This window comes from Manis pentadactyla, chromosome X, assembly GCF_030020395.1.
Source record: "Manis pentadactyla isolate mManPen7 chromosome X, mManPen7.hap1, whole genome shotgun sequence".
Classification (NCBI taxonomy): Eukaryota; Metazoa; Chordata; class Mammalia; order Pholidota; family Manidae; genus Manis; species Manis pentadactyla.
Genome location: NC_080038.1, coordinates 5,553,247 through 5,566,942, shown reverse-complemented (window position 1 = coordinate 5,566,942; position 13,696 = coordinate 5,553,247). Strand labels below are relative to the sequence as shown.

The following is a 13,696-nucleotide window of genomic DNA, read 5'->3' as shown; positions in this document are numbered from 1 at the left end:
GGATGGACTGCGGCCCTTATCCTAACCTAGATAGCAGATGAGAAACCCTTTACCAGAGAACCAATGGAAGACAGTCTTTGTGGGAAGGGCTTGGAGCCTTAGAAAGAATGTTGGCAGGACTGATGACTGATAAGGTCAATCACCACCACCTAACCCAGGAATTCAGGGTGGGTCAGCACTTTCTCACCAGAGATAAGGCCGACTCTTTCCCAGCCACCCAAAGAGACTCTTGGTGTAGACTTCTGGTAGCTCCTGGGAACCAGAGTAGCAGTCACATTCCTGTTGCTAGACTAGTGGATCTCAACTCTGATAGCCTGGAAACCTTAAAAAAAAAGTCTGGCCCCATCCAAGGCCAATTAAGTCAAAATCTCTGGGGGTGGGGCCCAGGTTTAAAAGCCCTTCAGGAGATTCTTCTATGTAGCCAGGGTTCAGAAACACTGAGATAGATTTGGGGTTGGGAAGCTTTTTCTGCAAAGCACCAGGTAATAAATACGTTTGGCATTATGGGCCATACAGTCTGTTTCAATTCCTCAATTCTGCCTCGTAGCTGCTACAGACAATAGAAAAGTGAATGGATGTGGCTGTGTTCCAATAAAACTTTACTTGCAAACACCCAGAGCGAGCAAGATTCAGCCTGTGGGCCGTACATAATTTGCTGACCTGTGGTTCAGACTATAATTCACTCGATGTAAGAACTCCTTCCAAAAGGCTCTGCAAATGGTCATAGACTTCATCTGAACACATCCAGAAGCTGGAGTTTCTCAGGAAGAGTGAAAGAGTAACTCCAAAACCAAAGTTTCTGAAATAACGAATGTATTCAGTGTTAAAAGGCAAATGGACGAACATATTAGGACAAAGAAAGTAGGAGAAAACTCTACAAAACAGAGCTGTAGAAAAAGTACAGGGTGTGTCTCAGAGACAGTGAGTCCATTGTAGACCAGCTGCATCCCAGTGTTCTACAAAGCATAAAATAGGACTGGGTACCAGGCAGCTAGTTCTCAAGCTTCCAGAAATAGAGTAGGGGTCTTAGTCTCATGGCGACATGTGTGCTCAAATCCAGCAAAGTATCTACATTTGCTTTGGTCAGAGACAAAAAAGGTCAAGGCTTGGACATTCTGAGATATCAGATGGCCCAACATTGACACAAAATCTTTCGGGTCCAATGAATGGAATTTTATTCTGGTAGTTTCCGTAACATGTGGGCGGGGGGGGATCTGTGAAGGGTGTTAGAGATGCACATCCCCTCCCCCCACCCTCTGTCATATCCTTCTGCTCCAATATTAGACATGGCTATTCTAGTTAATTCCTCTGTTCACCATCAATGCCTCATTTTTCCCTATAATCAGCCATTGGGGATAAATCGCATCTCCAACATTTAGTATATACAACATAAATATCTGCTGGAAACAAAACAAATAGCTTAGTGATCCTAGTGTGGGTCAAGAGAAAGATCAAGAAGCAGAAACTGCTCTGCCCTCCTTGCACCTCCTAAAGTTGCAAAATTGCCAGACGACTTGTCCATTCCCATCGGTCTTTATTTCCAGGTAACTTGAACAATGGGAGGGCAAGATGTTCCAAAAGCATGATCAGCTTTCCTGAGCTGCCCCTTCCATGTCTAGGAAACCGTACAGAGTGGGGGAAGCTACACATGCAAAAGGATCTGGGTTCGAATACTGAGTATGTGACCTTGAAGACGTAATGTAGCCTCCCCAATATCTTTTCTTGTATGTACAAGGAAGAAAACATCATGTGCTTCACAATGTTGCAATCATAACAACGCATAGAAAACACTAGCTCACCCAATATTAGTTCCTTTGCCTCAAGTCACTGCCAATAAAGGAAACAGGCCCAAATGTTAGTCTGTTCCCACTAGTGGAGCAAGGAGACGCCACCCTGCTTAGATGACTAAGCACTGAGAGTGATCTGGGCTAAGTATGACCAGTGTGGCCAACTGGAGCCCAGGTGTGCTGGGGATGCTGCCACCAGCAGGCTCCTTACGTGGGCCCAACCCCTCTCTCTGTAGGAGACATCTGTTAGATCACAGTGATTCCAGCCATGGATCACTGTCTTGAGCATTATCCTGCGACCAGAAATAATTCATTTGAGTCATACTGAACAGAGTTTTCCTCACTGTAATTGGTAGTTCAGATGAAACAGCAAATTGAAAAGAACATGGTCAAAACCTCAGGGACAGAAGCAACCTGATGAAGCACTTGGATTAGGTCCTAGATTTCACTTGGAGTCTTTCCCCCATGAGGCGATAGGCCCCAGAAGATCACTACCACCTCCAGCCCTTCATGAGCACAGGCAGGCCCCATCTGGCCTCCACGGCCACCTACACAGTGGCTGCAGAGACTGTGTCTCCACAGAGACTCCTAGCAGGCTGGGAATCTGATGAGCTAACGTTAGAATCTCAAGTCAACACCACAGAGTCATCTGCTTCCTCTGCTGAAGGTTTCTTCATGCACCACTTCAAAGACAGCATCGTCAGTATTTCTTCTTTTACTGGGCAGTAAAAAATTCCATGGAGCGCAGGAAGGAAACGTAATTGAGTATAATTCCCTATTTGCCCAAATGTCAAGGGAGTGAAAAGCACAGGGAAATACAAAAACTGATGCTGAGGGATGTCGCAGCTCCACAGAACTACAAGTTTTAAGTGCCCTTAACCTACAGGCTCAAGTTGCAGTGGGACTGCTCCCTCGCTCCACTTGTGCTGGCTGTGGAACCCCACATGCTGCTCTCAGGTCTGCCTATATTTGCACCTTTTAGGGCTCCAGTCCCGAGCTCCCACACACACTACAGCTAAAGTCCTGGCTGCGCTGTGTTAACCAGGACATGATAAACACCTCCTCTTGCTGTAATTTTTCTTTCCAATCACTGGCATGAAACTTCCTTCCCAGTTCTCTGATATGTCTTTCTTGCATTCCATTCTTAGGAAGACTGACCAGAGAGCCTCTTTGGAGACCTAACCAAACCCACCCATGGAACAGATAAGGTCCCTAAAGACTATTGGGAAGAAACACTCTATCAGACTGAATCATATGAAATTGCTAATATTTGGCCTTTTTAAGCTACAAAAATTACAATTTTATGTGGTTCAACCTAGCTTTTACCAAGTAACTTTCTGAAAGACTTAGAATAGCTACCCATATATTCTTAGAAATAGTTATGAGCTTATGTTTCAGCGAGGTGTACTACAAGGCACCCCGTCCATGGGCTTCCAATCCTATGAGAGCACTAAAAGAGAGCGTATGTGTGCTATAAAAGTCATCTCAAGATACCAAAAGACTGAAATCTTCCATAGTGGAGTCTCTGACCACAGTGGAATTAAATTGGAAATCAACATGACATCTGTAAAAAGTCCCAACAACTTACTTTTAAAGAACCCGTGGGTCAAAAAATAAATCACAAAGGACACAAGACAATATACTGAACTGACTAAAAATGAAAATACCAAAATCTGCGGCATGCGGTTAGCATTGTACTTAGAAGGAAATTTTATACCTTTTGAGGCTAAGTGAGAAAATAAGGAAGGTCTAGTATCAGTGATCTAAGTTTCTACTTTAGGAAGCTAGAAAAGGAAGAACAAATTAAAGCCAAACTAAGTAGAAGGAAGGAAAGAATAAAGAGGAGAAATCAATAAAATAGATGACAACAGGGGAAAAAAGGAAAACCAAAGCCAGTTTATTGTAAAGAAAAATACAATCAGTACAAGCTTAGCTACACTGATTAAGAAAAAGACACAAGTTATTAATATCTGGAATGAAAGAGAGGGTACCACTACAGAGCATCCAGACATTAAAAGAATCATAAGGAAATTCTACACATAACTTTATAAGCTTGACAGCTTGGATCAGAGGTCAGCAAATTCCCTGTGGGCCAATCTAGCTTATTACCCGTTTTTACACTTTGATCAGAACAAGCCACACACATTCTTTTATGTATTGTTTCTGGCTGCTTCAGTAACATAACAGGGCAGAGTACTTGTGTCTGAGACCATATGGCCCACAAAGCCAAAAATATTTATGACCCTTTATAAAAATGTTTCTGATTTTTGGATTAGATAAAATAGACAAATTCCTTGAAATGTACAAATACCAAAACTGATTCAAGAAGAAACAAAAAATCCTAATCGCCTCATACCCACTCAAGATACTGAACTTGTAGTTACAAGCATTCCCACAAAGAACTCTTATGTACAGATAGCTTTCCTGGTGAATTCTATCAAATGCTTAAGAAAGCTTAATACCAATCCCACACAAACTCTTTCCAGAAAGAGAGAAGGAAAGAACAGTTCCCAATCCATTCTGTGGGGCCACCATTGTCCTGATACCAAAATCAGAAGACATTACAAGAAAACTGTGGAGATAAACCAGCCTCTTAAAAGTTAGCTCTGAACTGACCCATCACACTCTGACGGACGGTTAAAAGAAAAAACAAAACAAAATCTACTACATACCAATACCTGAAGAACCAGAGATAAGACAACCTGGAGACAGCATACCTGAGTCCCTACATTCTCTCTAGGCACGTGGTTACAGAACTCCTTGACATTCTTGTTAGAGGGGAAACCCCACCTCTTCCCACAGCCTGCATGGCTTATTCACCTTTAACAGCACTGCCATCAAAAGACATCTGGCCCCTTGGCCTCACCTCCACTCTGACTTGCAACACAGAGTAAAGCTTTAACGTCAAAGCTATGTCACCAGAGCCAAATACCTGCCAAAAGGACGGTCGTGTCACAGGTATACCCTTCCATGGCCCAACGAGACTTAGGTCTTTATAAAATAAAACCTCTCACACCCTCCCCAAGCTCACCGGAGTCCTGGACAGTCCTGGCCAAACACCTCTGTGGTGGACTCTTAGGTGTCACAGCTCTGTCGGGGAGGGACTGGCTCAAGCAGTGACTGAGCATGTCAAATTACAAAATCCTCTGGCTTCTGAGGCTGGACCTGGTTCCTTCAGCACCTGAGTGTCTGCTGAGACTCATGAGCCGAGAGCCCACCTCCAGCAGCCTCCAAAGCTCAGAGGGGGTCCTTTTGAGAATATCAGTCTCCCTTGAAGGGCAGAAAGCGATAGCCCCTGATCCTCTGGGCCACACTGTGTGCCTCTGCCTTCAGTGTACTGCTCAAGAAAGGGCTCTATGAAGAGGCAAGTACTCGACATGTGTGAAGGCCCTGAATATTCCTACCTATTCAGTGGGTATCCCAAGGATGGCCCCAGGCCAACAGCACTCACCACACAGCTCTCCGCGCGAAGCCCTTTCCCATGCCAACCACATGAGACGCAAGCTCATCTGGTGTCACTACCTGAAATTTGCTTTTCTCCCTTCCAAAGCCGAATGTCAGCCCGTCAGGGGCAGGGACCTCTCCCTTCTTGGGCTCCAGCTATCTCTGTGTGTGGGCACAGGGTAGGCCTTGTCTAACAGATATTCACTAAAGGAGGGGCTACCGCATGACATCGAGTCCCCGGCAGAACCCTGACTACCCAACAGGGTGCGGTTAGAAACCCTATGAAGCGGTCTTGCCCACACAGATGAGTGTTGGCCCATCACCTAGCAGAGAGAGGGCTTTTCAAGCCAGGCATGGTAACCATAGGACAATCAACTCACAGCTGGCGTGTGAGCGGCTGTCATCCTCACACATTCTGTGCAGCTGCTGGTACTCCTCCTGAGCCAGTTCGAAGCGCTGCTGCTTGATCTGGTAGATTTCCTTCTTGGCATTGAGAGCCTCCTGGGCTACAACGAGGTACTCCTTCAGCATCCGCTCCTGTTCACGCCTCCACTGCTCTCTGGGATCCTCAATCTGGGTCAGCTCTAAATTCCAAGAGTTAGAATGTAAGTGACTTAAACGTACAATCTTTAGGTTGACCAAAGGTAACGAGTTACTGACTAGTTGATAGGAAAATTAATGAAAGACCAGAATGCGATCTCCAATAAGTTCTTCACAATGGTATAAAGGGCATATCAAAGTGTGGGCAAAGGGTTTGTTTGTGTTTATACAGAGGATCAAAGCCTAATTTGGCTACCCAGAAAACGAATTAAGATACGATATGAAGAAGAACTTCCAACATCAACATCCTCTGGAAGAGTCATTTCAGAAGATGATCATCAAAAAACTTCAACAAAGATCCTGCTGCTGTTGCAGTTGTAGCTGCATTCATCCCACCAGTTCCTGGACTTGCCATTGGAATGAAGAAGGAGATATCTAAGCTGGCCTGTGCATACAGTAAAACAACAAATTTGACTGGATCTATACTGTCGGAACTCAACCAAGAATTAGGAGAAGTGCAAGTTGCAGTGCTCCAAAATCATGCGACTATAGACTATCTACTGTTAAAAGAACATATGGGATGTGAACAGTTCCCAGGAATGTGTTGTTTTAATTTATCTGATTTTTCTCAAACTATTCAAATTCAGTTAGACAATATCCATCATATCACTGATAAGTTTTCACAAATGCCTAGGGTGCCTAACTGGTTTTCTTGGTTTCACTGGATATGGCTGGTAATTGTAGGTCTGCTTTGGTTATGTAGCTATATTCCTATTATGTTAATGTGTGCACACAATTTAATTAGTAATTTAAAACCTATACACGCTTATGTTACACTACAAGAAGATATGTCAAAGAAATAATCAATCTTCCCATGTTTTCTTCCAACTGCTACTTCTATAGCTTCTCTTCTTCCTTCATAATTACAACCCCTAAGTAGAATTCGTGCCTCATATCGAAATTACCGAGTATCATAATTCTTCCAAGTGGTAAAGATACCTCAAGACAAATGCTGGGCATAGAAGCCACAGGGCATCAATCTGCAAAAAAGTAAAAAGCTAACCTTTTCAAACAATATGGCTTCTCTCTCACTTGCCAACTTTACATTTCCCTGTATGGCCCCGGAAGATGACTGGTTAGCCAGAGACGGGTAAGATTCCTCAAGGGAGGAACAACCTAAGACAGGCACAGTCGCAGGGGGGCCATCAGGTGAGAAATTGAGGATCAACAGAGGTGAGGCTTAGAACCGCACCCCGCCGTTTTGATTGAAATCTTCTGCATCCGTGGATGTTTTGTTGCCCTTGTCTAGCTTGGATTAATACTTAGTCTATAGGCACACACCTGATCATCTACATTTGCCCTCTTACAGCACTAAACTATGTTTTCTACCTTTATCTTGCATCTACCTACCACTTCAGCATTTTATTTAAAATAATAATAATAATAAGGGAGAAATGTGGGATTCACATATAAATCAAGTATAAAAATCCAACGAATATAATCATAATTGACCTGACTGTTTATAGTTCATGATGCGTGATCAAAACCGAAAGTTTCTGTGATGGCTGCCCTTGCACTGTTCACCATGTAAGAACTTATTCACTATGTAAGAACTTGTTCACCATGTAAGAACTTGTTTGTTATGCTTCAGAAGATTGGAGACTGTTGAGAATTAGGCTTGGGGTTGATTAATGATTGTGCATTGAGTCCCCTATACAGAATTTTATTGTTGTTAACAACCATATGATCAATAAATATGAGAGATGCCCTCTCAAAAAAAAAAAAAGAAAGACCAGAATGCACATTATGGAAGCATCCACACGGAGTCTCCTAGCATGTGCAGCACCTTCTACCTGTATATCCCCAGCCGAGAGGAGAAGAAAACTCCATGGACGTGAAATAGTTAATTGCAGGGGGAGACAACACCGGACAATGTTTCACACTGCCAATAAATGTTGGCGGAGATGAACCCAAATGAGTTCGCCACCGGCACACAAACAGGCGTTTCAAACCCCGCCTCACTGCCCTCAGCGTCAGGATGCCCGGGCTCTGCTGGCCGGCCCACTGCTCCCCTCTGCCGCCCCCCCCCACACTCGCAGCCCTTCTGCAGTCCGTGGACTTCCGTGTCGCCCCCATCCATGCGGCACCCAGTCTGCACCCTGGCTTTCTCACCACAAGCTCCAGGCGGGGCCGGTGCCTCCTTGGGCTCCAACCTCTCTCTGGAGCTCCCATCTCTTCTTTCCAACTGCCTCCTAATATGCGTGTCCACCTGGACAGACCCAGAGGGACTGTGAGTCACCCGTCCACTGCCCAACTCATTCTCACACGGCGCCTCCTCACTCCCAGCCCCAACACCAAACCAAACAGCGGCGCTCTGCCTCCTGCCTTCCCTCCGCAAGTGAGCAGTGCTGTCTGGGGCCGCTGGGCTGACCTGGGAACGCCCCTGAGACTCGTCCTCAGACAACTGATCTTCTCTCCCTCACCCAGAGTACTCCCTGGGTCTTTAAGAACTGGCGATGGCTGCCCTAGACCTCATAATGACTGACGACATATCCTTCTCTCCGTCTGTCGCCCCTTAGTGCAATCAGGCCCTTGTGATCTCTCTCCAGAAACACCCAGGCCCCTGGGCCATCCCACCAAGAGCCATCCTCACTGCACTGCCTGAACCTGCCTCCCGAGCGCTGCTTGCAACACTTTCCCACACAAACCTCTTTTAAAGCACAAAGTCCAGTATCCTCTACACGTTATATGAGTCCCAAAGCTAACTTGCCAGCTCCATTTTGAGTTTCTGTCCTTTTCCCCACAAACATCCGCTAAACAGACAGAATTTTTCCAAAGTCCACATATTTGGAAATGCTCATTCATGCTCTGTTGATGCTGCTTCTGTCCTCTTCTGCCCACCAGGAAACCATACCATCCTCCAAGTCTCTTTGCAAAGGTATCTCGTTTTGGAAGCCTCCTCCGCCCCTCTGAGCACATGTGTCACAATGCAATGGCTGGCATCACAGCTCTCAGCACTGATCACTTGGCACGCATTGCTTTTCTATTTCTTTGTTTCCCACCTAAACTACAAGCCCCTAGAAGGTGGGCACACAGCTCCTTCATCTTTACATTCTCAGGACCTCTCATTAGTCTGAAACCCAGAAGGCAATCGGTGACTGCTGGCTGCAGGCTGCCTGAATGAGGAGCGGAAGGGTCAGTCTGCTCCCTAGAGAGAGGACGGCAGGCCCGAAAGCAGATCTGACACTGAGGGGGTGGAGGGGCCTATGGCCGGGACACCCGACTCTGGAAGGCTAGCCTCTTCTACTGCCACAACTCTCCCAAGGGAGACTTCAACAGAAGAGCCGCCCTAAGGGAGGCAAAAACTGGAAAGCGCTGTCCCCGCTCCAAACCTGGAGACCCCAGGCTGTGGTGGCTCCATTATGACGACGACATCTGGGTAAACACATTCAGGCTGCTGGCAGCCAAAACAAAACAAGGGAGCCTTCACAGGAAAGAAGTGCTAGTAAAATTTCCCTACCCAAATCTTAAATAAATATGCAAAATAATTTTTAAAAAGTGTTCTTAAGAAGCACTATCACAACAGCCAAAAGGCAGAAACAATCCTGATTCCATCAACTGGTGGATGGATAAATAAAATGAGGTCTATCCATACAATGGAAGGTTATTCAGCCACACAAAGGAACAAAGTACTGACACAGGCTACAACATTGATGGAGCTCGAAAACCTGATGCTGAATGAAAGAAAGCAGACACTAAAGGCCACATATTGTGTGACTCCACTTATGGGGAATGTCCAGACCAAGCAAATCCATAAGGACAGAAAGGAGCTCAGTGAGTGCCAGCCTGGTAGATAGGAAGGGAATGGGCAGTGACTGCTCATGGGTTTGGGGCCTGAGCTTGGGGTGAGGGAATGTTCTGGAACTAGACAGAGGGGTGGCTGCACAACCCTGTGAATGCACCAAATGCCACTGTACTGTACATTTTTAAATGGTTAATTTTATGTTCTGTGCATTTTACCTCTACACGGTTAACCAAGTAAATATGTCATGTCTATGTAACACACAGACACACACATGAGGGCTTGCTGGGATATTTCAAGTAAGTTCTCCCTTTTCACCCGCTCCTGCCATCTCCCCAACCCCATGCACACTGCCATCCCAGGGCCCTCTTAGAGAGCCTCTCCAGGCCTTAAAAGCTCACATGGGGAAATAAGAAGCCAAAAGAAACACCACTCTGGCTCCTGCCTCAGCCCCAGAGTTCAGATTCTGGGGGCCTTGGGTGGGGCAGAGGCGCAGCTGTTGGCACGTGCCCAGCGTCCCCACGTGTACTCAGCCAGCAGACTGACCGGCATTGTTCAAACTCTTTACAGTGCATGGAGGGTCTTTGGGAACCTCAAAGGTGGTCAGCCCAGGGTCCTCTGGTCCCTCACCACAGCACCGACCTGCACAATTACAACTGAGTATCTGACTCAGGTTCTGTACCTTTAAAGTGGTGCTATGAAAAGTTGGATTCTTGGGAGTAAGTTTTCTGACTGGGGTTTTTGGCCCCCTATGTACACATGGCTACAACAATAATTATTCTTTTTGCCTGAGGAAAAAAGAGAGAGTTGAGTTGTCTGAGGGCCTTGGAGGGAGGAGGTGGTGCGACTCTGGAGCTGACATCATCACCTGCACCCCACGGTGCTGAGCCATCCCAGTTATACTCAAGGTGGCCAGAAGAAAGTCCTTGCTGATCACTCAACTTTAGAGTCCCTAGCTATGTCAGAGTGCCATGTCGAATCCTTGAGCATGGAGCCTGGGTGTCACTTTCCTGGGTCCCCAGAGCCTACCAAGTGGCAGTACAGAGAGGAACTCTGTAACACTTGCAGTGATACAGCAGCAGGCAAGCAAGGCTACCCACAGCAGACAGGGTATGGAGGGATGAGCAGGCTGAGTTTATGAGCGACGAGCCAGGACAGGTCCTGGGCCCCAGTGGCAGGTAGGCTTTCAGAAAGGCTGGGTAAGGCAGATGCCTAGCCATTCAGTAATGCCTCCTGGGCCCAGGGAGGCCGAAGCCTGGTGATGCAGTCACAGGGCACATGTGCCCAGGCCCCTCGAGCAGCAGCCCTCACCTTGAGAGCAGCCCTCCCCCGTGGAGGCTGCCCACCAGCAGCCAGGAAGGAAGGCCAGACAGACAGACACCCTGAGCACACACAGACGACAGAGGGGGGTGGAGATGGATTCAGAACACAGCGGAGCCCGTGATTCAGGGCATGAAGCCCAGCACCATGGACATCTGGGGTCATCTCTCTGGTGGGCTGTCCCCTGCACTGTAGGAGGCTCAGCAGCAGCCCTGGTGTCCACCACTAGATGCCAGGGGCACCCTCCCTAGGTGTGACCATCGAAAGCACCTCCGGATGTTACCACATGTTCCCAGGAGGCAAAAATCAACCCTGGTTGAGAACCACTGCTCTGAACAGCTCCACCAAGAACGCGGACATGGGTCAAGGACCCAATATTCTAGCTGTCATCTTTACACCATGTTCTCCCTGCACATAGATCAAAAAGGGTTGGTGTGTTATAGTTAAATTTAGATTTATTAAAATTAAATGTAGAAGACAAAATGAAGTTAAGGTAACCACATGGGCATTCACTGTTCCAAGAACTTGTAAGCTCCACTTTGCAGTACCCAACCTGCTCATTATGAGATATTTCTATTTCCAGACTGCCTGGAAAATTTATTCCTTTTATTAGGTATTAAAAGCCCCATTAAATATATTCCATGTAGTTTTGAGCAATGCACCAGCTAAGGAGCTCCATAACTGCTTCACTTTTTGAAGAAGTCAGCTAATGAAAACTTCAGATGGCATTTATAAAATCTAGTTTAATACTGCCTTGGACAGCAATGATTGTTCCACTCAACAAAAAGAGTTTTTAGCATCTTTGAGATCAACATGAAAACTCATTCACATATAATAACTCAAGTGTGGCACTCTACTTACTATTTATGTGGTCCATGTAATAAATTCCAATTTGTTTATCATATACAGTTTCCCATCCTAAAGGAAGTTCATCCCCAACACAATCGGCAAAGGTCAATGGCTTTGTTATCCTGCAAAATAAATTTTGAAAACAAAATTGAAAGTCAGGTCAATTTTGCATAAGTCTGCTGAATCAACTCCAGAACTCGGTTTTAATACAAAATTATATATTATGTAACTGACTGCTTTTGCTCCACCTCTTTGGTTGGAAAATTAACTCACTGGCTTTGCCTAAACAATAATCAGTGACAGTATCAGTACACTCACAAAAGCATTACTATCTCAAAGTGGAGCTTCAAATACCAGTGAAAATAGATATTGGCAGTTACAAAAACAGGTCAAAGAGCCAGCTTCTCCCTACGGTGTTGCTTAATGAGTTGAGGGCCACGGAAGGCAGCTCTCCCGCCACAGCAGGTTTTGTTCTTATTCCCTGACCAGATGCCTCGCCAAACTGTTGGTTTCCATGCATTACAGCTTAAATCTACCAGAAATGTATTTTTAAGTTTCATCTACCAGTGGTGATGAATTAAGGAGCTAAACATTAACCACTAACCAGATGCAGAAAGCCAAATACAAACATGGTAACAACGCAAGGAGATGCCCACCAACTACTGCCTGTATTCCTAATCCAGTAGGAATCAGCAATTGCCAAGGGTCCTTTCTGTTTTCTGGAGAAAAACAACAAAAGCTCATTGTCTACAGACATCTGTCCTTGAAGTAAGTCTCATTAAGGAAGCCTTGGCTTGGCCCAGATAGATAAAGGAAAGGGCTTCCAGATGGGTTTCAAGTAGAACTTCCCCCTCCCCAACGCCCATGATCACACTGATTGACAAGACAGCTGTTGTATAAAACAGGCCGCACCTATAATTGTCTGAGTCTGGGCAGCTATCTACTCGGTTCTCTATAAATGCACAATGACTGGTCCTCATAGGAATCCGATAACCTAAATTTCACTAACTCAACCTTCCATAACTCCTGTTCAAGTCCTTGGCCCCGGGACAGGCGAAGCACCGCAACCACAGCCAAACACTCCGAGACAAGTATGAATTTTGAACATGTTATTTCCCCAAACTGGTTTGACAACAAGACTCTGTCTCCCCCAGTAGCATTTACAAATTGATAAACACCATCAGAATGGCACTGACTATAACCTGTCTTCATTTTAAACATGCGGTTTTAAGAACTTAGAGTCAATATCAGAACAGAAATATATAGAAGGTTAAAATATGCTGTGGACTGCCTCTCAAAGATAATGCACTCAAAAACCCACATCACAAGATGAGCCTACTGCACGCTGTCTGCCCCATCCCCAAAGACCAACGTCTGCAGCACGATTCCTTTACAGGTCAGGGATGGTGTGATGGCAATGTGGTTCCAAGTCAAGCAGGCAACAGATCCTGAATTGGACCAACCCACAACACAAACAATACTATTTCAAGATAAACTGAGTTCTGAGTACATCTCTGCTATTCTAGATTCATGTATAAGCCTAGGAAAAAATGCCCAAGAACAGGGGGATTCTAAGCATTCTTACATACAGGATCTCATTCAGTCAACAGACACAGGCAGGAAACCTGACCTTACAGCCCTGCTGAGCCCAATTCACTTACTTTACAATTCAGAGCTGTTATAAAACCACTGTAACTATATTTTTCAATTTCCTATCCAATAAACAGCATAGGCAATTACACTAACGCTTCCATACTCCTTGTTTCAAAAATAAACAAGCTGATACATCTACTGTTTTGGTGAATTTTATTTGGGCTTGATATAGAATCCATATGCCTCTGATCCCACTTCCTTTCTAAAAAAAAGCATGAAGTTTGCATGGCCATCCACAGAGGGAGTACTTCAAAAGCAAGACAGTGAGGAGTCACACCTCTTGGAGGCCAGCTCATGCTGA

General features: G+C 45.5%; 1 protein-coding gene across 1 annotated transcript in view; it reads right to left on the bottom strand.

Annotated features, from left to right (window-relative positions):
* WWC3 (WWC family member 3) overlaps positions 1 to 13,696 on the bottom strand; it is a 117,348-nt gene that overhangs the window by 69,522 nt on the left and 34,130 nt on the right. Inside the window, exons 2-3 of the mRNA XM_036913009.2 lie at positions 11,755 to 11,864; positions 5,612 to 5,815 (exon numbers count right to left, since the gene is read on the bottom strand). Of these exons, the coding sequence (XP_036768904.2) occupies positions 5,612 to 5,815; positions 11,755 to 11,864 (314 nt within the window). The remainder of the gene's footprint in view (positions 1 to 5,611; positions 5,816 to 11,754; positions 11,865 to 13,696) is intronic.